The 23,845-nt window shown below is 33.2% G+C and overlaps 3 protein-coding genes across 5 annotated transcripts; 2 read left to right on the top strand and 1 right to left on the bottom strand.

The window, feature by feature from the left end:
* Nucleotides 1–1,018: 1,018 nt before the first annotated feature.
* LOC114173855 (floral homeotic protein APETALA 2-like) lies at nucleotides 1,019–5,173 on the top strand. Of its 3 annotated transcripts, none has more exons than XM_028058506.1 (11): nucleotides 1,019–1,285; nucleotides 1,436–1,976; nucleotides 2,067–2,092; nucleotides 2,285–2,315; nucleotides 2,466–2,553; nucleotides 2,687–2,832; nucleotides 2,946–2,990; nucleotides 3,124–3,212; nucleotides 3,339–3,499; nucleotides 3,616–3,828; nucleotides 3,955–5,173. In XM_028058506.1, exons 2-11 carry the CDS (start codon nucleotides 1,480–1,482, stop codon nucleotides 4,120–4,122), a joined length of 1,464 nt encoding a protein of 487 aa, XP_027914307.1. In that variant the 5' UTR covers nucleotides 1,019–1,285; nucleotides 1,436–1,479; the 3' UTR covers nucleotides 4,123–5,173. The 3 variants fall into 3 exon arrangements, with proteins under 3 accessions (XP_027914307.1, XP_027914308.1, XP_027914306.1); XM_028058507.1 differs by having other exon boundaries at nucleotides 3,330–3,499; nucleotides 3,964–5,173; XM_028058505.1 differs by having other exon boundaries at nucleotides 3,330–3,499.
* Nucleotides 5,174–14,520: 9,347 nt separating this feature from the next.
* LOC114173576 (filament-like plant protein 7) lies at nucleotides 14,521–20,295 on the top strand. Its single transcript, XM_028058061.1, is given in 7 exon segments — nucleotides 14,521–14,832; nucleotides 15,866–15,988; nucleotides 16,334–16,478; nucleotides 16,559–17,077; nucleotides 17,080–19,021; nucleotides 19,141–19,192; nucleotides 19,478–20,295. Coding segments are annotated over 6 exon segments (3,225 nt in total). The 5' UTR covers nucleotides 14,521–14,832; nucleotides 15,866–15,895; the 3' UTR covers nucleotides 19,952–20,295.
* Nucleotides 20,296–21,333: 1,038 nt separating this feature from the next.
* On the bottom strand, nucleotides 21,334–23,714 carry LOC114173086 (protein IN CHLOROPLAST ATPASE BIOGENESIS, chloroplastic-like). Its single transcript, XM_028057308.1, has 11 exons — nucleotides 23,535–23,714; nucleotides 23,371–23,454; nucleotides 23,113–23,187; nucleotides 22,991–23,033; nucleotides 22,852–22,909; nucleotides 22,575–22,742; nucleotides 22,440–22,502; nucleotides 22,257–22,351; nucleotides 22,084–22,165; nucleotides 21,846–21,956; nucleotides 21,334–21,714 (listed from the first exon to the last, which is right to left on the bottom strand). Exons 1-11 carry the CDS (start codon nucleotides 23,656–23,658, stop codon nucleotides 21,574–21,576), a joined length of 1,044 nt encoding a protein of 347 aa, XP_027913109.1. The 5' UTR covers nucleotides 23,659–23,714; the 3' UTR covers nucleotides 21,334–21,573.
* Between the last annotated feature and the right edge of the window lie 131 nt (nucleotides 23,715–23,845).

Below are 23,845 nucleotides of genomic sequence, written 5' to 3'. Positions count from 1 at the left end.
GACTACATTGAGACTTTTCACATCCAATATTGACACGTGGCACTGTCACTGTCACATCACACTGTCTCTGCCACGTGGCACAATATCAGATTGACATGTGGCAATTTTAATTTTTAAAAAAAAATTATAAAAAAAAATTAAAAATTAAAAAAAATTAAAAAAAATTAAAAAAAATTAAAAATAAAGTCAAAAAAACCACGTACTGACACGTGGCACATAATTAACACCGTCAACTAACGGAAAGGAACCAATTGCAACAAATTTTCAAAAATAAGAACTCAATTGAGTCAAATAAAAAGGGGGACCTACTTGAGATTTTGCTACAAAAATGGGGACCTATGAAATGATTTAACCTTATTTATATAAATGATTTTGTGATATTTATTTATATGGAAGAAAAAAAGTTGAGTTGATGAAAAAGAAATAGAAGAATATATAGAAGTGAAGGTTAAGAGAAAACGCGCAGAAGAGGCGCGTAAAGAAGAGGAAATTGGTCATAAATACGAGGTAGAGCGTTGTAAGGGTATTGGACCCTTGGTGAACCAAAGAGGCAAACGTGGCTTTCTTCCCGTATTCTTGGATCGGACTTTTCTGGAAAAACTTTCCTCTTACTTCTTTATTATTCTCGTTTCCCTTCTCTCATGCCAAACTCACAAAACTAACATACATCACCATAACTAATATTCTACCTTCTTCCCCATAACACCCTCCTTCAAACCTCTATTTACTTTCCTCTTTTCACCCTCTGTGTCTTCCCACATGCTAAAACTTAGTCATAATCCTAATAAGATAAAAATGCGGAGCCATGGACCTTCCTCTCCTAACCTCATCATTAACCATTACAACCTAACAAAATCTGTTTCTCAGTAATTATCTCTCTTTTCCACTCCTTCCGCTGTCTATTTCCATTACTGCCGAAGTAATTTCCACCACACACACACACAGATTCCTTTTTGATTTTGTTAACGTGGGAAAGTTTTTAAGAAAGGGATGCTTCACTCTCTTTTTTTTTTTTCACCACTTGCGTCTCATTAATCCCGTCAAAGCGGAAATAGGTAACAGTACACTAGTTTTTTTAATGATAAAAATAGATTGTGTTTTTTAGTAATATAAAAGAGAGAGAGAGAGAGGAGAGGAGAGTGTGGAAAGCTTTCGGCTAAGCTTGCTGAAACTGGCCTCGTCTATGCTGTATTGGGCAGTTAGGGGAATACAAAGATCTTTGAACACCACCTTCTTTATTGCCTTTTTCCAACACCTACCTCTTTCTCTCTCACACTAGTCCTAGGTTTGATTTTTCTTCCTTCTCCCCATACCCTTATTCCTTATCTCCATTATTTTATTCTCTGCACCAAGCCAACACCAAAGCACACCCTGGGTTGGTTGGTTGGTTACTTGGTCTTTTTTTTTTTACACCTTTTCTTTTTCCTCTGCCTAGCTATACGTCTGCCTCAGAAAAGTAACACAGGTCATTCTTCAAGAATGTGGGATCTGAATGACTCTCCCCATCAGAGGAAGGACTATGAATCTGAAGGTTGCTCTTCGTTGGATGATGATAAAGGCAGGAGAGTGGGATATGTTTCAAATTCAAGTTCCTCTGCTGTGGTCCTCGAAGATGGATTGGAAGAAGAAGACAGTGACAGGGGTGGAAGCAGAACATTGGAGAGAAAAAGTAGTAAAATATTCGGCTTTTCAGTTACACACAATGACAGTGACCACCCACCCGTCACCCAGCAGTTTTTTTCGGTGGATTCCGATCTTCCTGTCTCCGAAGCAGCTGCCGTCGCCCGCGGAAGCTCCTTCCCTCGAGCTCACTGGGTAGATGTGAAATTCCGTCAATCGGAAACTCTTAGCGCCGGAAAATCAGTGAAAGTGTCGGAGCCGATGAAGAAAAGTCGGCGAGGACCACGGTCACGAAGCTCACAGTATCGCGGAGTTACCTTTTACAGAAGAACTGGTAGATGGGAGTCTCATATATGGTTGGTGCTGCATGAATTTATTCGAAGAATTTCTAACAATTTCTCAACGTTTGTGTGATATTGATTCCTTTGATTGTGGCTGTGGTGCAGGGATTGTGGAAAGCAAGTGTATTTGGGTAAGTATTACGAAGGGAAGGATTGCGTATGTGGTAGTTTTTGATGTACAGTTTGTGCATATTTGATTTTTGTTTTTGTTTTTTAATAATGTTTTGTTGTGGATACGAATTGGGAGGCAGACAAGAGTGTATTGTGGGGGAAATTTTAAGGGATGACTGACGAGATAGTTTTGTCTGGGTAAAATTGTGTAGGTGGATTTGACACAGCACATGCAGCTGCTCGGTGAGCACTTGCTCCTTCTCTATCTATTGTTTACCCAGTTTTTAACATACTTTCTATACCTCAAACCCAATCCATGTAAAACTTCGTTTCTTAAAAAATCATACAAGGTTGAAATTAAAAATAATGCTTTTATTTATGTATCTGTGCCAGTGCTTATGATAGAGCGGCCATTAAGTTCCGGGGAGTGGAGGCAGATATAAACTTCAACATAGAAGACTATGAAGAAGATTTGAAGCAGGTGGGTCGTGGAAAGTTATTTATCTTATCTCGAACAGTCGCGGGATTCTTATCTCCTACACCGCTTTATAGTACTATTTTGTCTGTCTTGATTTGTTACGGTGAGTTGTCTAATTAATGTTTTGTTATGATAGATGAACAATTTAACCAAGGAAGAGTTTGTGCACGTACTTCGCCGACAAAGCACTGGATTTCCGAGAGGAAGCTCCAAATATAGAGGTGTAACTTTGCACAAGTGTGGACGATGGGAGGCTCGAATGGGCCAATTTTTGGGAAAAAAGTAGGACCTTATCTGCTATTATATTCTATAATATCTTATGTGTTTTGTACATCATGTGTGTATGGTTTATTCATGCGGTGACAAAATTAATTTGATTTGATTTGATTCCCCAGGTACGTTTATCTGGGTCTGTTTGACACCGAGATTGAAGCTGCAAGGTACCTATTTTGTTTACATGTCAATTTGATGTTTCTCCCTCCCAATTCCACGATTGCCCCACCTTTTAGAAAGTTGCCAAGTACATCGACGCATGCTAGGGTTTTGAAACTTTTTTGCGCATTTTGTAAATAGGGCATATGACAAAGCGGCAATAAAATGCAACGGCAAAGAGGCCGTCACCAATTTTGATCCCAGCGTATATGATAATGAACTTAATTCTGGTAATCAAGGAATGAACTGCGGGTTTATGTAACTCACTAATGTTTCTCCTCGAAGTTTATGTATTTTGTTATTCGCATCTGCAATTCTCTTTAGTCAAATGAAATATTGGGTGGCAGATTCCTCAGGTGTAGCTGCAGATCACAATCTGGATTTGAGTTTGGGCAATTTGAGCTCTAGGCCTGGCAATGGTCAAATATCGGGGAATCACTTCCCAAATTCTGCGTCCGATCAACACCTGCCACCTGCATCTAGTTGGAGGAATGGAGGAACTAATCCTAAGATTCATGTAATATATTTCATAAAATTCGTTATTTACTGGCTGATTCACTCTTATGTTAGATTAATTTCCCGTTGAGTTGTACCTTAATCACCCCTTTTGACTCTTGTTTATATTTGATTCAGCTTGTAAATATACTACCAAAACCATGTGATAGGAGCAACATGGAAGCCTATGCAAGAGATTGGCTCGGGGAGAGTGAAACCTTGAGACTGCTAAGCCAAACTCACCTTCAATCTCCAACGACCAAAGAAATGCATAGATATGGTCCATATAGGTCACCTGCTGAGCCTCAACTGTCTCATAATTTTGCACGTCTTCACCCACCAATTTTTCATGTGGGTACCCCTTCATTAATTAATATCCTGGTTTTGGCTCATGCGTTCAGTTTTAATGACAGAAAATGGCATTGGGTGAGGGTGTACTTATTATAACGTCCAACTGAGTTTAATTTTTGTCCCCAGAACATGCAGGTTCCCAGCAGCAGCAACAACGGAGGCCGTATTGGAAGCGATCTTTCGTTATCAATGTCTGATGAACAGCAATGGCAAGCCGGGCATCCACATTTGTTAGCAACTGCTGCAGCATCATCAGGATTCCCACCTCAGATTACACCCTCCCTAAGTTGGTAGCAGAAAAATGGGTTCCACTCCCTCAATTCATGACCCTTCAAGATTATTTATACATGAGTGTAACTTTACTAATGGGGTGAAAGAAGGGATGAAAAAAAAGGGGAAACCCAAATTGGGAACTCGCTGGTTTTTGTACAATAGGTCAGTCAAAGCTAACCAACTGACGAAATCTTGAACTGACTAAAATTTTCTGATCTTATATAGCTATATGATTGCATTTCTGCTGCGCTATAGTATTTATGACAGCACATATTCATTTCTTAATTTGGGATGCATATCCATCACTCACACATGGTTGTCAATTTGTTCCTTATTTCTGCTGGGATCGGTATTGGCCTTGAAAACTTAGCAAAGGAAAGATGCTAGCTTGGGTTCCTTCCTTAACAGTGCAGGTTTTGTTTAGCTTTTGACATTAAACACTGAGACAGATTTTAGTTTCGTATTAGCTGGGAAACATTTTTTACTCCTACGCTAAGAGAGACAGTTATAGTTAGAGAGAGGGTTATTTATTTGGTGTCTTGGAAAAATCACCGGATGGTTATGAATGGTCTCAATCAATGGTGTCCTTTGAGTCAGTTCTCTTGGCCAAAAGCAGTGAGACAAAGGCTATTATGACGAGAAGGACCTATCATTTTTCGTTTAAAGCTTCGAAAGGACAATGATGCATTGGGTGAGAGGGAGAGATAAGGAAGCTACCAAAAGGGTATAAATGGTGAAGGGGTTGGCTTGCTTGGGGGTTTAAAGCCTCTGTCAGTTTTAACTTTTAGGAGAAAGAAAAATTGATGAGTACTACGTACTAATACCCATGTTAATTAACTGGGGAAAAACAGGTATGGGGCCATTTATTTATGGGATGTAACTTTATGGGAACAGAGCAGAGGAGTAATTGGTTTGTGCAACAGTTGTGTTTTCAATGATTATAGACTTGTGAGTATGAGAGGGAACAGCATCTGAATGGTTAATGAACCAGAGACTTAAAAAAATTGCCTTGTATGAGTGGATGGATTTTGTTTAAAATATTCTTATGCAGTCTCTACTTGCAATTTGAATAGAAAATAGTATGCAGCACAACAGATTTCATTTTTCGACGAACCAGATCCAAAACTTTGGTATCTGGTTGTTTGCAATAATAGTAGAATAATGTTAGAATAATCATCCTTCCAATCCATTTGTTTATGGGATGACTTAAAAGATGAGAAACGTGCGCTGTTGCGTCATCACGAGCGTCATCTTAGATATTTTAGGAAAAGTGGGCCCAAATTCATGCCATAGATAGAATTGAAATGACACGTTGAAGTTGTTTCGGGGTAGAACATGTTGAAGTTTTATATGCTGCTGGGTTTTTCACTTTCACTAATTACTGCCAACATATTAGGAAAAAAGCAAGAACGTAAAACGAGGATGAGCAACGTTTACGTGAAGAGGAAAAAAGCTACCAAAAGTAAGCTTATGAAATAGTAGTGTTTGATGACAGCAATGAGAGAAGAAGTAGGTTAACGACAACAAGTTCTGTGGTCCAGAAAATTGATGTCACAGCAGGTCTGTTACTCTAAACGAAGGGGGAAAAAACTAGTAAATTGCAGAGTGGAGTACAAAGTGGGACTATGTTATTCACTGTTCAGTAGGTTAAATTAAAGCCGGGTCTCTATTCTTTTGCTTTGCGTCGGGTCCACGTGACATAGATTCATGTATCTCCCTCCCTATCGTTTTTCTCCTTGGTTTTGTCCCAGGATGCATGGTGGCAAAGCAATGCAACCTCTGATGAGATATAAAAGAATGAAATCAAAAGTGGTAAATTGAAGTAATTTAGCAAAAGGGTAGGAAAAATATGTGAACTTGTTGGATTTCCTTATAGAAAGTGGGTAGTGTGGTATGCGTTTGGGTTTGTGTTTGATTGAATGATAATAAATGTAGGCACATAGAGTTATATACGGAAGGGTGATGGTGTGTGGGAGTGAAGAAGAAGCATCGGTCCTACCTTGCCACCCTCTATCTAATGTGTGTATGTACGTTTTTCCCTCTCTCTGCCTTTTCTATCTATAACGTTGCTTATATATATACTTTCCTTATCCGGCATGTTTTGGCCTTCAGTTGCATCCCTATGAATTTTTTCCAGATCAATAATGCTATGATTTTCATTTTTATTATCTGATGTGATTTGGTGTGATTCATTGATTAATGTATCAGTATCTTTTATTTTAAAAGAATCAATAACGCATATTAAATTAGGATGAGAGTCAAGAAATTGAGTTTATAGTATATTTTTCCTTTTTTTTCTTATCTATCCTTTGCCGCAGATTTAAATCCTAATTCTGAGTTCAAGAAGTTCAAGAATCTAGATCCTCCACCCATGCGCAACTCCACCACTATCTTTTCTCTTTTCTCACACTTACCACTCTGAAATTTGCATGCACAAGCTGCGTGAGAAGCAATGTATACAAAATGTGAAACATCAAAACAAAGTAAGAGGATTGAGTTTCAAGAATAGATGAAATAAAAATAAAAAGTAAGATTTTAGAGAAGAAATTGTGGTTAATAGTGATTGAAAATGAAAAGTAATTCGTGAAATAAATCAAACAAAAGATAAAAGCAACTGTTTAAAGAGATTTTGAGAAACAAATCATTTTCATACTTGTAGCACTATTAAAACTGAAATATTTTCGCTCCAAGGTCATTTGTTTTTTCATGTAACATAAAAATTGAAATAAAAACTAAGATTCTTTTTCTTTGACTCATTTTAATATATATCACGTGTGAATACGTGTTAGTGGTCGATGTAGGTTGCATTTGATTTCTCTGATTTCTGACATTTTACAAATTTTAGGAATTGAGGATTTGAACATGGACAGTGTTTATGGGCACCAACCCATTGGGTTGTGTCAGAAAGATGAACAAAGGATGCATCAAATCAAGGACCACCTATCAAAATTGTTGTCGTCATTTTGGAGTGAAACATAATGCTTTTAAAAAATTAAATAAAATTGCTATAATTTTTTATTTTAATTTAATATATAAATAAAACTTTGTCATTAGGTAATATAATAAGAATAAGAATATTTATATTTATAATTTCTATTTTAAATATTTATAAAATATCTTAACTTTACGTTGAAGCAAGCTTGAGGGGGTACTACGTGGGGTTACATACCGGACCCTATTTTCATGAGTTGGATGAAAAACCTAAAATCAATCAAAACAATTTTCTTTTTTGGTGAAGTCAAAATAGGGTTAGGTATAGTGCCACATTGGAATTTAATTGTCATTCAGGGATCATTGAATGGAAAAAAGGAAAGCATGGATGTTCAAAGCAATGAAGAAGAAGTTGAGGTGTGAAGAAAAAGATACACAAGAAAGGGTGAGATTTTAAAAGTTTAGAGAATTCTTTTTTTAAATTTAAATAACAATTAATTTTATAAAAAAATATTTAATCGCTCGTTAATTTAAATATCAATTTATAAATTAAAAATTATTTATATTTAAAATATATTTTATTATAAATAAAAATCAAACAAAAACTATAATTGATACGTAAATTGATCTAACGTTAAGTAACAACATTATCAAGAGAAATAATGTCTAAATTGATTAATAAATAATTTATTATGGGACGTAATTATTTTATTGTCCATGTATTTTTTATGAAGTGTAAAAGATAATGGGATTTAAATTTAGTTATATACTATATTAAAGTAGTGTTATAACTAACAACAAAGTATTTAATAGAAATAAATTTTGTTATTTTTTTATTTTTAAGAAAAAATTGATATTTTGTTAAGTAAAAATCTGGTCCGGACTGATATTCTTAAAAATAATTAAATAAAAATAAAAATATATATCCAACTTTACAAATATTAAATGTATGTTTGAAAGAATAAATTATATTATTTAGAATTGTTTGACTGTTTTATCCTTATATGCATGTGAAGTTGTTGTTTCTGCTTTATTCATCCCTGTTCACAGTCATGCTAAAAGTTTATTACGAAATGACAACATGCTAAGCAGAGGACGTACAAGGGACACGAGGGAACCGTGGTTACTCTCAAATCTTTTTAAATTACATATGATATATTGGACAAATTTTTTAAATTATTTTTGATAGTGAGAATTGATAAAAATTAAATTAAACATCTTTTTAATTATTTTATAAATTAAAACCTTAAATATTAATAAATAATAAAATATAAAATTAAATATAAAAAAGAATAAAAATATATATATTTATTTTTTCATTTTTTATTGATTTTTAAAATTTTAATATATTATACTCATTTCTTCTCACGTATTTTTTTTAATAGAAAAATATTATTATTTTTATTTTTATTTATTATATATTCTCTTCCACTTTTTAAGAAAAAATATATTTCTTTTTTATCTCGGTTTATAATAAAAATTTAGTTTAATAATTATTATTTTTATTATCTCATAAATTTTTTAGTATATTAATTTTTTTAATATAAAAGAAAAAATATTATATTATGTATTTTTTTATAATGGATTTTATACACTATGTCAATCTTTGACAAAAAAGAAAAAGTCAATTACATTTGACTTGATCGTATAATTTATTTTATTCTAATTCTTTCTACGTAACACAAATATAAATTTTTGCCATGAAAGATAAATTTTTTGTTAATAATATAATTATGAAAGATGAATTTTTTGTTAATAATATAATTATTTATATTAAAAAAAGTAACACAAATATAAATTTTTGCTATGAAAGATGAATTTTTTGTTAATAATATAATTATGAAAGATGAATTGTTTGTTAATAATATAATTATTTATATTAAAAAAAGTAATTGAATATTTTAGTTATGATTCAAACAATGATAGTTCAAGGATATAAAGAAAGAAAGACAATCATTTATATATACGTGATTTTTTTTATAATTATAAATATACTAAATGATGTATTCAATTTAATTATACCAGTGATAATAAATAAATTTACAAATTTTGAGTGGATTAAAGCCAAACCTCATTCCTTTGGAGCTTAATATCCCTTGCCAATTATATAATTAGTACTGTGATTATGCTATTAGGATCAATACTTTACAAAATAAAATAAAATAAAATATCCACTATATCATTTATCCAATATTATAGTTCCGCGTTGGAAATGTGTATTACTATATTTTTTCGAATTGTTTTGTAAAGATTTTGATCAAAATCGAGTTAATAATATTCGAATCAAAATCCAACAAAAATATGAAAATAAAATAGTAAATTTTTTCTAAAAAAATTATAAAATTTTAATTTCTTTAAAAGGATCTATGATGAAAAAATATTTCATACTACATCATTCTATTTTCTTATAAAATTAAGTTATTGTCTAAAAACTTTTCACACAAATACGACCAAATACAAGTATCTCATCCAGTGCTATCAACCTTTAAATTACGCTAGTTTATTTAAGTTTAACTTCAAATAGTTAGAGTCTTGCGAATTCTTTTTAACCCATTGTGCAACTAAATTGTAATATCACTAAAAAAACTATAGTAATTGTAAAGTTGTAAAAATGGATAATTTGGTCCGATTCAGTTCGATTTATTACGGGTTGATCATTTAGTGAGCCAACTTAACCCGATTTATTTATTAATGAGTCAATAAAATTTTAATCCAAGCTGGCCCACTGTGAGTTGGTGGGTTAAAATGGTTGGCTCACGGGTTCACTTAATTAAATTTTTTTATTTATTTATTTTTTAGTCAAAACTAGATTATAATTTAAATTAAAATCTTTAATAATTTTTAATACAATCAAAATACAAACCAAAATAAAAAAAATACAAATTATATGTGTTGGTAAAAAAAAAAACCTAACATAACCCAAATACAAAGTCCAACTTAGCAAAAAAATATTTGTGTGATACTTTATTTGCGGGTTGGTGAGCCGAGTTGAAAATCAACCCATATTGAAATTTGTAAAAACATTTCAACCCAATTCGATCTGAACCCGTGATGAACCAGTTTGATTCGCAGATTCTAATCCATTTTCACAGCTATAAGTAATTGTGACAGTTTTAACGATGTGAACTAACTTCAACCGCATAAAGTGAGATGGTTAAGGTTTGATTGATGATATGAATACGTTAACATATGTCTATATGATTATGATTTCTCATCGCATTCCGTTTGAGCTCGGTGATTACGTAAATGCTTTCACCAATAATGGTAATTTGAAGAGAAAAAAATATCCTAATTTGAAGAGGGTTTGTGATCAATCATTGGTGTTTGACACTTTTGGTGAGTGGGGAAGCAAAAGGAGAGGGAAATGGGAACCTACTTTTTCCAAAACAAGGAAAAAAAATTGTGGTGAATGAATAAATCTATATTGTGTTTGTTGTCACCAAGTTTTCTCTCGATTGGGTTTGCAACAAGTTGGTGTTCCAACTCAAACTTTTTACCGATTATTGAATTGTGGTGTCGGTTGTCACGGTCGTGTTCTTTTTGCTAAGCTAAGCATGATGAGTGCAAGGCTCAGCCAAAATAGTGACCACAATTTTATGCCTAATTTTTATTTTCAGATTACACAATTATTTTGAACAAAAATATTCATGAGAGCGGAGATGGAAAAAGTATGGAATTGTAAGAAAATTTGTCAACAAAAAGAGGCCCAAAAGTTAACCTAGGCCCAAATTGGCCCTAAAGCCCGGTAAATTTAACTTTTTTTTTAATAAATCAGTATTGTTTTAGGTAAAAAAAAAACAACTTGCTTAGTGTGTAATAAACGAATATTCAATTGTGTAAAAGAATATTTAGCTCAATTAAAATATATAAAATTTTTTAAAGTCTTAATAATAAAACATGATGCTAGTTTTTTAGGGAGATACAAGAAAATCTCGGCAACAATATACTATGAAGAAACTTATAATAAATTATCATGAAAATTTTAACCTAAAAGGTTAGGATAATAATTTTGTAAGGATTTTTTTGATTGTATATTCTTGTCCTTATAAATACTTATTTTATATAAAACTTGAAGTCACGTATGAAGGATTCTATTCTATTGATTGTGCTTTGAATAAACCTTCAAGTGATATGAAGTGTGTACAACCACGTACTTGCCACGTTTTCAATTTTCTTACCCACACCTGTTTGTCAATTTGATAACAAAGCTAAATTACAGCTTTTAAAAGAAAAAATAATACTTAATTAAAAAAATTAAATTAGTAAAAGAAAATATACTATTAAATCTAAGTTTAATGTTTTTTAATAATTTTGATACATATTTTCTAAAATATCAAACATTTAGCTTAAGATTTTTAAATGTTGTTTTGTAAATCATAGATTTCTTTTCTTTCAATTTTAAATAAAAAATAATTGAAACAGTTCAGAATTTGAATTTTTAATAATCAAATTCTTAACTACTAAAATAAACCATGCTATGTGGATAATTATTTGACACATGATATTTAAGGGAAAAAAATATGTTATTTTAGAATCAAAATTCGCATTTAAATTTGAAGAGTTAAAACAACACTATACGTCCAAAAAAGAATCAATAAATGAATCCATTAACATAGACAATAATGAGACAGAAAAAAACAACGAATTGTGGGCTATGGCAAAGCTTTATTCAACAAAAGTGTGGGCCTCTCTAGAGCCCAATTTTTCTGACACCTGTATTAAATAAGAAAACTACTGAACTACATTAATTTAAAGTTGCAACAACGTCATTCAACTATTCTGTATTATTGCTGCAGAGTATAACCCAAAAATAAACAAAATAATAGTTCAGGTATTGTAACTTTTTTTTAGAAAAAAAATAAAATTAAAACTGTGATTTTTGGTTTGAAGATTTTTAGAAAATAAAGTTTGTAAATAACTCAGATTTGATTCAAGGAATCTGCACAATATTTTTAAAATTATAAAAGTAAATGCAATCCATAATTTATATAGTGATTAGAAATGGAAAAAAAATATTAATGTATATAGTTAGTTAATTGAATGTGAAATACACACGATAAGAAGCATGATTCTATAACTTGCTCTAAGTTTTCAATGTTCTGAATTTCTGCAGAAGAGGATCTGTTCCTGAAGAAAACATGGTGGCACATTCTCTTTTTCTTTTGGCCCCAGATGTAGTTTAGGACCACAAATGAACTTCATAATTCTTCAGAAAAAATTATAATAGGTATAACCATAATTTTATAAATGAGTTTTGTAAACTTAAATTACACTTAAAGTTCAATTCTCAGTATGAAACTTAATTTAATAATATTTATTAAACAAATGATTTTATTTTATAATATTAAGTTAATCATATAACTTTACTTCTCAGCATATGATAATATCACTCAAAAGTTTATATTAACTTTTATGAATTATTTCACACACCTTTATATGTTACACCAGAAAAAGATATGGAAACAGATGCTACTTTACTGTTTGCTTTTTGTAAAATATATAATAATTGTGATATAAAGAGAAGTTCGATCGAGTTAATTGAATCCTACTCACCAGTTATTTAGTTTATAAATTTAGTTTATAAAAGAACTTCCAAGAAAATAAAAGGTTAGTTATTGAGAACCAAAAATGGTTAGTTAAAGAACTTCCAAAAAAGTTGGTATTTCATGCAAATTCAAAAGTAAGATATCAGCAATGAGTTAGAAAATACATATAAGAACTCTTTTGTCCTCGTGATGATTTTGGTGATAAAGGAAACATGTCGCAAATTGAAAATGGTTTTTCTTAACCTCAAAGAAAACTGAATAGAAACAGAGAAAACACAGAGAAAACACACCAACCATGTAAAGCTGTTTGGCCATAAAACCTTAAGTAATATTTTACAAACCAGACAGGTTACAATACTGAGTTTTCACAACTAAATATTCTTTATAAACATTAATCTAAGTATTTTATTTTTGAAAAATGACGTTATGAGTTCTATTTTTTGACTTTTATCATTTACTCTTAACTTGGTATAAATCATTGATCAATGCATTACTCTTTTTTTTATTTAAAAAAATCAATGATTCACGTTAAATAATATAAAAAGAAAAATAGAAATCATAATATCATTTTTCTTTATTTTTTTTAGACTTTACTAAACACTCACCGATAATTATAACATGCAGAGGAAAGGTAATCAAAACCTATATGATTAATAACAATGGCAATGGATGTAAATAATCCTCTTGAAAGTTAAAATTTTGAAAAGAAAAGAAAAAAAATAGTCGTTAGAGAGAGTGTTTGCAACGGAGAAAAATTTAAATTTGAATATCGAAGTTTAATTGTGACATTGAATATGTATTTTCTTTTTCAGTTAGATAATCAAAGTCTTGAAGTACTTTCATGGCTGTTGTCTGCGAAGTTGGTGAAAGATGGTTTCAAAGTACTTTCTTTCTTGTGTTTAACATATCCAATTTTTGTTGTCTATTAACATATAAGAACAATTTTCAAGATGACATTAATTAAATATTTTTTGGGGAATTTCAGGTACCTGAATTCTTAATCTTCTTCCAAGGTGGTCACGAGCAAGGTTTTGGTTTTTGTCATTTGCGAGGATCACACTTATCACCTAAGGAAACAACCATGCACCTATTTTTGTTTCATTTCCCCGTGACCATTTTTTCAATTAGAAAAAGACACCAATGAAAAGGTTAGGAAAAAACGTCAAAATCAATATTTATCAACTCAGTAAAGAAATAACATAAACAAGAAGTCAGTAAATAATCCAAAATAAAAAAAAATATATTTCTTTATTTGTTTGCATTTAACGCAACAACATGAACATACAGAAAATGGTGAACATAACACGAAGTTTTTCCTACTTCATTATAGAAAAATAATGAGGAGATAAAATAGAGCACACTTAAATTAAGTAACAAGAGAAAAAAAAAAGTAGGGTTGATGAAATTAAGTTTAGAGGAAGCAAAGAGGGGACAAAATGAACAATAATAGGAGGAAGTTGAAACTTGTAAGGATGGAGAAAAGAGTACATCAAATAACTTAAATCTATTCCACGTACCAAGCCTACATTTAAATTATGAAATTTTGCTTTATCCTTACCAAAAATTAACATGCAATAGTAAACATAATGTGTTTTTTTCTTCTATGTTGTGATGCTAACAAAATGTTAATATAACTCTTTTGTATTATCATACCCGTATTTTTTTTTATCAAATATTACACATCAAATTAATTGATGGATCAAAATTAGCAATACGTGTAAAACAAGATTGTTTAAGTGGAGCAAAATTAATCACATTGGTGCATTTTTTATAGAGAAGAAAAATTTTTAATTTTGACATGCATGTAATTTGATTTTTCTTTCGTTCTGAAATGGGTTAATCTTAAAACACATGTTTCCAATAATTTTTACAATCAAAATTTGCATCCATGGCATTGGCAGTGTCTTTTTTCAGTTTGACTTTTAGTCCAGCAAGGAACACTTTACTGTCTTTTCACTTCTTTCTTTTCCCTTTCCTGCAACCAAACTCCCCTCTTTTTTCTCTCTTTAAGGTTGGAACCGTGGTACCCTCTCGTCGGTGAAAAATCAAACATTGCACGTTATCATATGATGTTTGTGTCTGTTCCTTTAACCTTCTCAACTCCCATTTCCTTAATCTCCACTTCTATCCATTTTTCCTGTCCCGTGAATTGTCCGTGCCAGAGTTGAATCTCCTCGCCATTGGGTCTCAGATGTTCTTCTTTTGTCTTGGATGATCCACGTACCAGCAAAGCCTCGCACTTCATTCTTAAGAGGTCAGAAACCAAAGCTCACACCTTTCATCATTATGTTCTTCTTATATTGTACCATCATTTGATTCTGTTCTTTTAAAGAACCTTTTTTTTTTTTACTTAAATTTAAGAGGAATAATTTTTTAGCTTTCGGGCTTTCTGCTGAAAGAGGTTTATAGTGTTTTTTTATATATATAAATATTGATGCGTGGAGATTTATATTTATTTAGTGATGTATGTAATATACCTCTTTTGTGGTAACGGCCATTGCATCCTCTGCAGACACGCGATGACAGTACTCTCTCATGGTTAATTTCTGTTGTATACTTGATGGATATATTCTGCTTAGGTTAGAAATGAAATGAACAGCCCATCAACCAGTTCGTGAATCAGTTTATTAACAGTGCTTCAATTAGCTCAGAATTTTGAGTTATTTGTGAAATCAACCTAGTTTAAGCTTTTACAATTGGCTCATTAGTCCATAGGCTGATTCATATATAGTAATGTAGTGTCTCAGACAAATGAATATGTTAATTGCAATGTTTTTTATTTAGTATATATTAGCATTCCTTTTTCTTTTTGGTCTCATCAAGGGGATGTTCGGTTTGAGGTCTCTCAGATGTTAACTTGCGTCAATGTGAAGCTGTTCTGTTGCTTCTGCATCATTTGCACATTTGGATATTATGACTTGCCGATTAATTGCGTCTCAGATATCATTCTAAAGAATCACTAAATCATTTTTAATTAGCGTTATACAGTTTTTAACCCAAATGATTGAGCTTTAAGTTAAAGCTCAGTTAATTGTTGCATTTACCTTGATAGGCTTAGCTCATATGATTTCCAATCCTGGCTATGGCTGAGCCATTCTTGCATCCTTTTATAGCATGGCATCAGTGATGAAATATTGAAATAGTGTTTGTGAATGAACGCGAGCTATTATCGAAAAATAGTGAAAAGTGTGCATCATAAGTTACATTGTTGTGATTTATTTCTTGTTAGCTCATCCTTCCAGTTTGACTAAAGTAGCATACTTCCCCTAACCGAAATCTTCATTCAGGCTTCTCACATTCGAAGCCTTCTTATCGTTATGGAGCATAAGTCTTGGCTTTGGGGGAAAAAATCCACACAGAAGACAATAGCAACTGACAAAACAAATCTCACCTCAAAAGAGAATGGAGAGGTAATTTAGTTGTCTCACATCAAATGTTTCAGTTCTCATTCTACACACACACACACATATATTTTGCAGTTCTCATAAATGCCATCGAAAATTTATGTTCATGTATACATTAAGACGGCTGCTATAGTTTTCCTTCCCCTTCAATGTCTCACATCTTAAGAGTACTAGTTAGTAAAAGTATTAATCCAGAAGGGCTTTTTTCCTGTGCCCTTGATCTTGAAATATTTTGTAATTGCAAAATGGACAAATAATTGTTTATATATGCATTTGTTAGAAACCTAGGTTTTTCCTCCCTATAATTTTGTGAAATATAACTTAATTAGTATTTTTGCCTTGCGATTTTAGGTACAGGAACCTGTAAGTGATAAAGAAAAATTGGAGAAAGACTTAAAAAGATTAAATGATAAGCTTGCTTTTACACTTTCTGAATGTGCTGCTAAAGATGAGCAGCTGAAGAAACAAACAAAAATTGTTCAAGAAGCAGTGGCAGGTAATGTTGATGCATTTGAACAACAATAATGATAGATTATTTCTTAGAATAATTTTACCAGTCTCTCATTAAATTTGAAGGATGGGAGAAGGCGGAAGCTGAAATATTATCTATGAAGCAACATCTTGATGAATCTATACGGCAGCAATTAGTTTATGAAGAAAGAGCGGCACAGTTGGATGGTGCTCTGAAGGAATGTATGCAACAGTTACGTTTTGTTAGAGAAGAGAAAGAGCAAAGGATGCATGATGCTGTAATGAAAGTTTCTAAAGAATTTGAAGTAGCACACACAGTTTTGGAGGAGAAGCTATCAGAGAGCAGTAAAGGGCTTGCTAAATTTGGGGTTGAAAATTCTCGTCTTAGTAAATCTATTGTGGCTAAAGAAAAATTGATTGAAGATTTGAAAAGAGAATTGGCTCATGCAGAGGATGATCATAATGCATTGATGATTAGATTAGAGTCCATGGAGAGAGATAATGCTTCCCTGAAGTACGAAACTCAAGTACTTGAAAAGGAACTTGATATCCGGAATGAGGAAAGAGAATTTAATCGTAGAACAGCTGATGCTTCTCATAAGCAGCATTTACAGAGTGTTAAAAAATTGCCAAGTTAGAATCAGAATGTCAGAGGCTGCGTGTTCTGGTTCAAAAACGATTGCCAAGTCAAGCTTCCTTGGCAAAAATGAAAAACGAATTTGAAATGTTGGAACAGGATTCACTTGAAATGAGAAGGAAAAACTTGAACTCAACCAGTTTAGTGGTTGAATCTGCACTTGAAAGTTCTGAGACTGCCATTAGAAGAACCACTGCATTGACCGAGCAACTGAATGCAGTGGAAGAAGAAAACAAGGCATTGAAAGAATCACTAAATAGGAAAATAAATGAAGTCAAATTCTCAAGAGCAATGCTTGCTCGCACGGCTTCTAAACTGATGCGACTTGAGTCGGAGATTGAATCTAGAGGCCATGTAACCTTGGAGCAGACTAGAAGTAATCTTGCAATTCGAGATTTATCTTTGTCATCAATGTCTGATATTGGCAGTGATGACAAGGTTAGCTGTGCTGACTCCTGGGCTTCTGCATTGATTTCGGAATTGGAGCACTTTAGAAGTATACGGCAGAAGGAATCATTATCATGCAAAAATGTTGGACCCTCAGATTTAAGCCTTATGGATGACTTCCTTGAAATGGAAAAATTAGCAGTGGTCTCTGTTGAAAATGCCACTGAAATTTCACAAGCTTCTGTAGAAGAAAATAATGAAATAGATGGCTTCTCAGAGACTAGACCGAACGAGATTAGCTCTGGAGTAAAAGGTAAGGAGATTATTCCTGTGTCTGATCATTTGTCAGAGTTCTCCATTTCAAATCAGGAATCATGTTCTAATGACATGTTAAAGGGTGATATTCCTGGCTGGCTTCTGGAAGTAGTTAAAATGATAATGGATCAAAACTGTGCCACTCATAAGAACCTCGATGACATACGTGAGGATATTAGACTGGCTTTGAGCTATCTAAAAAGTACAGATCAATATACGTTTGATTCAAGCAAAGGCTCAGGTCACTTTGATGGATCTAAGCCTCTCCATTTTAGTAAGCACACTTCATGGGAACCTTTGAATAATTCTGGGCAAGAAGATCTGTGTGGTACTGATGCTCAGATTTTATCAATAAAGGGAACTAAACAGCAATCTCAAAGGGATATGGGCCAGTCAATAGGTAAGATAATTGAGCTTATTGAAGGGATTAGCATGCCTGCTGAGGATTTTGATAATTCAGATTCTTTGTACCAAAGAGAAAATATATGTACACGCAAGAGTCAAGGAATGCCTACTGGCTACATGGTCCGTGTTTTCCAGTGGAAAACATCTGAACTTAGTAGTGTCCTACAGCAATTTCTCCATGTGTGTTACGATTTACTCAATAACAGGGCCGATCATGAAAAATTTGCCACAGAACTGACCACAGCTTTGGATTGGATTATGAATCACTGCTTTTCAATTCAGGATGTTTCTAGTATGAGGGATGACATTAAAAAACAATTTGATTGGGATGAGACACTAAGTGAAATCGAAGCTGAAACAGGGATGTCTGCAGATGCATTTAAGTTGCATCTTACTAGGGAACAGTTATCATGTTTGCCTCCTCTAACTAATTCAGATTGTCATGGTGTTCCAACTGAAGAGATGCCATATGTTGACAAGGAAGAAATTAAAAATATTGAAGATAAAGTAATCAGTTCTGAATCTGAGAAGGAAGCCTTGGAAGGGATGCTCCAATCAGCTACAAATCAACTTCAGGAATCAGAGAAGACTGTTGGCAGCTTGAGATTGGAGTTAGAAACTGTGAAAGAATTGAATCGAATGCTAGAAGATCAAGTACAAAATCATGCATTCATAAATGAAGATCTTGAGACCCAGCTTACAGAAACAGAACTACAAGAGGCTAATCACAGGGTTTTAGCATTAGAAGTGGAACTGGAGAGCAAAAACCAATATTGTGAAGAATTAGAGACCAAATGTGTTGAACTTCAGCTCCAGTTTGAAAGGTATTCATGATCTAATCTTACAATACTTGTTTGTTACTATATGTATGATTTTCAAACATTTAGTTTTTAATCTCTTATTTGAAGATTGGCTCACTCACATATCAAATTTATCATCACAGCATGACAAAGAAAGACAAGGACATTAATCAGAAGGATGAGCCACTACAAACTGTAAGCTCTTCTCAATCACATTTTATTCCTGTTTGACCTACACTCAATGGCTCATACATTAATTAGATCACTATCTTATATGGTATTATGGAAGATTTAATAAATTTGAAGCACTATCATCCAGATATAGATTTGATATTGAATAATATATAGTTCTTCAAAATATGGAAGATTTGACCTAACTTGGATTTTAAAGCTAAATTGGAAGTTCCCAAATTGGAGGATGATGAACAGCTTACTTCTTCAGTTCATTGATTTGTTTTTATATCTATCCGGCACCTGCAGGACTGGGAGATTACCGCCGCGTCGGAAAAGTTGGCAGAGTGTCAAGAAACCATTCTTAACCTTGGGAAGCAGTTGAAGGCATTAGCTGCACCAAAGGATGTCTCTCTTTTTGACAATGCCATTGCCTCCCAACGTCGTACAGTCACAAACACGAATTCTGTCCCCCCGAAAGAAATGAAAGTGAAAAATCGATCTTCTCTGTTTGATCAGATGGTGGCAGATGATGATACTAAATCAAATGTAAATGCTATCACAGCAAGTGAAAGAAGCTCCAGTCCCACCAGCATTCCTAGTTTCAAACAGCCCCTGGAAAAGATTTTACTTTTGAATGGACTTAAAGGCCAGGAAGACAGTGCTAGTGTTAATTCTTTGGCCATCGTACCTACCAAGAAATCTGGTGGTCGAAGTTTTTGGAGAAGGCTATTTGGGAGAAAAAAATCCAAAAAGAAGACACAGTTTTCGTTGAACACATGAAAAACATTTGTAGTGCTGTTATAGTAATTCCTGAGACAGGGGAACAATTACATCTTTGCGATATTTCTAATGGAGTGATGTTTGTTGTCTTTGTTCTTGGCTCTTTTGTTTATACGACTGAAAATTAACTGCTGAAGGTTTCAAGTTATTGGATGCATGAAACAGTTGTTGTGGCATATACACTTACCAGGTTTTGTGGGCTCGTGTCAACCATGCTAGTTTTGTGTAACTTTTTCTTTTACGTGTTGGGCTAGAGTGAGTTGTAACAAATTGGGTGTTGTATGTAAATTTTATGGATGAAATAATTACCAAAATCATGTATGGAAGACAAGTTCCTTAGTGTCCATCTGGTTTGTACAAGCACGGGTATACTCGTCTAGGACGAGTTTGTATCAAATTTAAGTTCGAATGAATTTTATTTCGTAAATTGAATTTGCAAAAGTAGCTATTGATTTTCTTCAATTTGAAGCTGAGTTTAAGATAAAATTCAACTTACAATTGGATCAACAAAAATATTCCATTGAGAATGAGTTTTTTTTTTTAATAAAAACTCTCAATATTTTCAAAATAGTAAGAAACTCATTTGAAATGATCTACAACAACAACAAAAAAAAAGTCGTGGGATCAACAAGAAATTATTTAAGATCTTAAAAATATATCTACCATTAGAGAAAAATTGAAAGAAATTTAAGAGATTTTATATTTTACTTGGCATTGAAAAACTTACCAAAAATAGTACCAAATTTATAAAATAAAATCTTAAATTAAAGATGCTTTAATATAGTTTTTTTGACTTCATGTTGATGCACCTTTTACTAAACACCATTCTTAAAACATACATTACCTATTTTAACTAAACTCGTGTTTCATGTCTTTTGGCATAGAAGAGATGTGTATCAAGACGTAAAAGTTAAATTTAAAAGGTATCCATCCAATCTCTTATAATTGAACACTTAATATTTTTATATTAATTTTATTCATAATATTATAAATTAATGAATTATTAAAAGAAATAAAGACTATTTACACTAACAATTTATTCCTGTTACTATTCATAACAAGGATAAATTAAAACTTCTGTACTTTCCTCCGATACTTCAATACAAATACATTATCTTATACCCATATGCATAAATCGTGTGCTGTTTAGCTTGGACCAGAAGATGAAAATAAAGTTCAAGCGAGTAATCACATGAATTACAAGTTACTACTGGCACTGATGTAGGCCTTGATTAGCTTCAACACTAATTTGCTTGGCCAATCTGCAATAACATGATGAGTATTGATTGTAGGAGTATATTGATTGTAGGAGTAGGGAGTGCAAATAATCAAACGATATACGTATATGTTTGCGAGAGAGAACAAAGGCTGAGCCAAGTGGATTAGGAATGTAAAAATGTCATCTATTTTTGCATGTATAGAATGAAACAAAAACAAACAACCATCTTAGGAATTCAGGTTAAATGGACTGACTGCAACGAAACTTAAGGAAACAATATCAAAACCTGCGGAATAAATCGTATAATTTTCCTCTAATTATTTTCAAAACTTCATACGAAGCACTGGACATGCCATAATGGACATGCACTGATGCATGTAAGAAAGAAAATCAGTTAATTAAATCAATCTCTATAAAGTATAAATTTGGCAACATCTGGAAGTCCTGCTTCCTCGTAACATTTGGCTATCCGCTCTAAGTAGCCATCCCATTCTCCCTCTACAGAAGCTAAATCCAACAAGAAAGCGGCTTCGTCTAGCACAACCTGCAGTTGATTTGAAGATAAAAGCAAGATGAAGATGAATACCAGCAAACACCCCAACCAAGAATGTTTGATGCTATAGACTTTAATTAGATATTCGAATTAAATTAATAAATATTCGCACTATATTGCACCTGTGCCGGGGCCTTTCCTTTTTTAAGATCTTCTTGCCTTCCCTCTTCAGTCACCTTCTCCTTAATGTACTCAATTTGCTCATCATCCCATTGTGCTATATTAGCTACGTCCTAAACAAAAATGAATACGATAAACGAAACACAAAAGGGTAACACAGAAAAGTACGTAAAGAAAGAAAAGAGATATGGCACAAACTTACAGTTAAACCAGAAAACCAAATTGATGATCATTTCATACCTCATACTTGCAACCCAGAGTCCACCACGGTGATTTCAAAGCTCCCCTAGCAGCATCTTTAGCTTCTACTTTACGCCCAACCCTGTAGAAAATTAGTAAAATAAAGGCAGCAGTAAGCTCAGTTTTCCCATCTTGACCAACTGGAAGAAGTATCAGAAAATGTTTACACCAACCTCAGCAAAACCTCCGCATTGAACGCAAAAGGTCGTGCAAATCCTGGAAAATGCTCCTTCTTGGTATAAAATTCTCCAGTTACTAATGCTGAAACCTTCCCACACAAAGACATACTCAACATGTATAAACTTATATGAATGGCTAATAATTGAGTGGCACACCAAAATGGAAAGGAGTCTTACATGATCTCCTTCCTCAAAATGCCGCATCACTTTGCGCTCTATGATATCTGGAAATATGCCGACCTGAAAACAAGTTAGGGTCAAGCATGATTTTCCAAGAAAGGTCAAAACCACTGTCTAAAATCTTGTAAATACCTTTTTCAAAAGATAGACATCAAGGTTAGAAATTCCAGACTCCGAAAAATCACCCGTTCTGTAAAGTTTCTTCCCAGCATCACCCGAAGCATTAAATACGGCTTCATTTCTCTCTTGACTGTTCTTTGCATCTTCCTCAACTATCACTCGGTGTATAAATTGGTCTACCTGTAAATTGAAAATAGACAATTGAAATTGATTCCCATTTAATCAACATAACAGTGTAGTAAAACAAAACATGGTGATGCAGTGAAATGACCAAGCACACCCCACTTACAGTCTTAGCCAAAAGCCATACTCCATGTTTTCTTACTTCCACCACTGGCATTTCCATCCTGCAGGTGTTTGTTCATAACCATTAGATGATTCGAACAGTGCTAAGTAAACAACGGCAGAGAACAGTCATGAAGCCTTACTCGGGTGGAGCCGTGGGCCACCGCAGCAGTGCAGTCACATTACCTACCAAGAAAGTAGTCACAAACAGTGCTGAACTTGAAAATTTGTCACAGTAGATAACTGGTTAACCCTAAACCCATACCAGAATTATTTTTTGTCAGTGGAATAGCAAGAGGTATTAATCCTTGCCTGGCACCGGGTGAGACAATAGTTTCACCTGTTAAATACAAAAGCATAACAAAAATAAAACCTAATTCAATTACTAAAATCATTCCTCAGAGAAAGAAATTCAAACCACATGTCTACCAAATTATTAATGTGCTACAGGTTCAAGTACAACGACACAAAATAAAGACTAACGATTATCCTAAACTTCAGATTCATGAAGGAATTCATTTACCTCTGGTTTTCAAAATATTTAGGAGATGTGAAAGATGTTGAGGAGGCTGAGTCGCAGCCACATCCTTCACGAAAGAAACGTGGTCTACGGAGGAAGAATGAAAATGATAAATGAAAAATAAAGAGCAAAAAACGGTTTAAAGGATAAGAAGATAAATGCATTACCAGAAATGGAGGAGTAGGAGGAAGAAGAACAAACGCGGAGGGAAACTCTGCGGCGGCGGAGAAGCAGAGGCACGACGCTGCCACGTGGAGCTCCGCCGTATAAAACCACGCCGCCGATCTTCATTATCTATTCGCCTCATTTGCTCCCACTCTCCCTCCTTTTATCTATTTTTCTTTTTTTTTAATCTCGGAAAAAACATTGCCACATAAAAGGAAAGGTAAGTTATGGTCTTTCATCCAAAACAAAACCACAATTATCTTACGCGATAATAATATTATTAATAATGTAAAATAGTATTTTTTTTACAATA

The sequence above is a fragment of the Vigna unguiculata genome, chromosome 2 (assembly GCF_004118075.2).
Source record: "Vigna unguiculata cultivar IT97K-499-35 chromosome 2, ASM411807v1, whole genome shotgun sequence".
Taxonomy (NCBI): Eukaryota; Viridiplantae; Streptophyta; class Magnoliopsida; order Fabales; family Fabaceae; genus Vigna; species Vigna unguiculata.
The sequence above is the reverse complement of the archived record's forward strand: the minus strand, read 5'-3'. Positions and strand labels throughout refer to the sequence as shown.

What these genes read in the sequence shown, in the direction of transcription:
- LOC114173086 (XM_028057308.1), bottom strand. Translation starts at nt 23,658, where the DNA reads ATGAAGATCGGCGGCGTGGTTTTATACGGCGGAGCTCCACGTGGCAGC. An exon ending in CTCCTACTCCTCCATTTCTG is followed by an intron (nt 23,455 to 23,534) that starts GTAATGCATTTA and finishes CTTCCTCCGTAG; the next exon opens with ACCACGTTTCTTTCGTGAAG. An exon ending in CTCTGGGTTGCAAGTATGAG is followed by an intron (nt 21,957 to 22,083) that starts GTATGAAATGAT and finishes ATTTTTGTTTAG; the next exon opens with GACGTAGCTAATATAGCACA.
- LOC114173855 (XM_028058505.1), top strand. Translation starts at nt 1,480, where the DNA reads ATGTGGGATCTGAATGACTCTCCCCATCAGAGGAAGGACTATGAATCT. An exon ending in AGATGGGAGTCTCATATATG is followed by an intron (nt 1,977 to 2,066) that starts GTTGGTGCTGCA and finishes GCTGTGGTGCAG; the next exon opens with GGATTGTGGAAAGCAAGTGT. An exon ending in TTCACCCACCAATTTTTCAT is followed by an intron (nt 3,829 to 3,954) that starts GTGGGTACCCCT and finishes TTTTGTCCCCAG; the next exon opens with AACATGCAGGTTCCCAGCAG.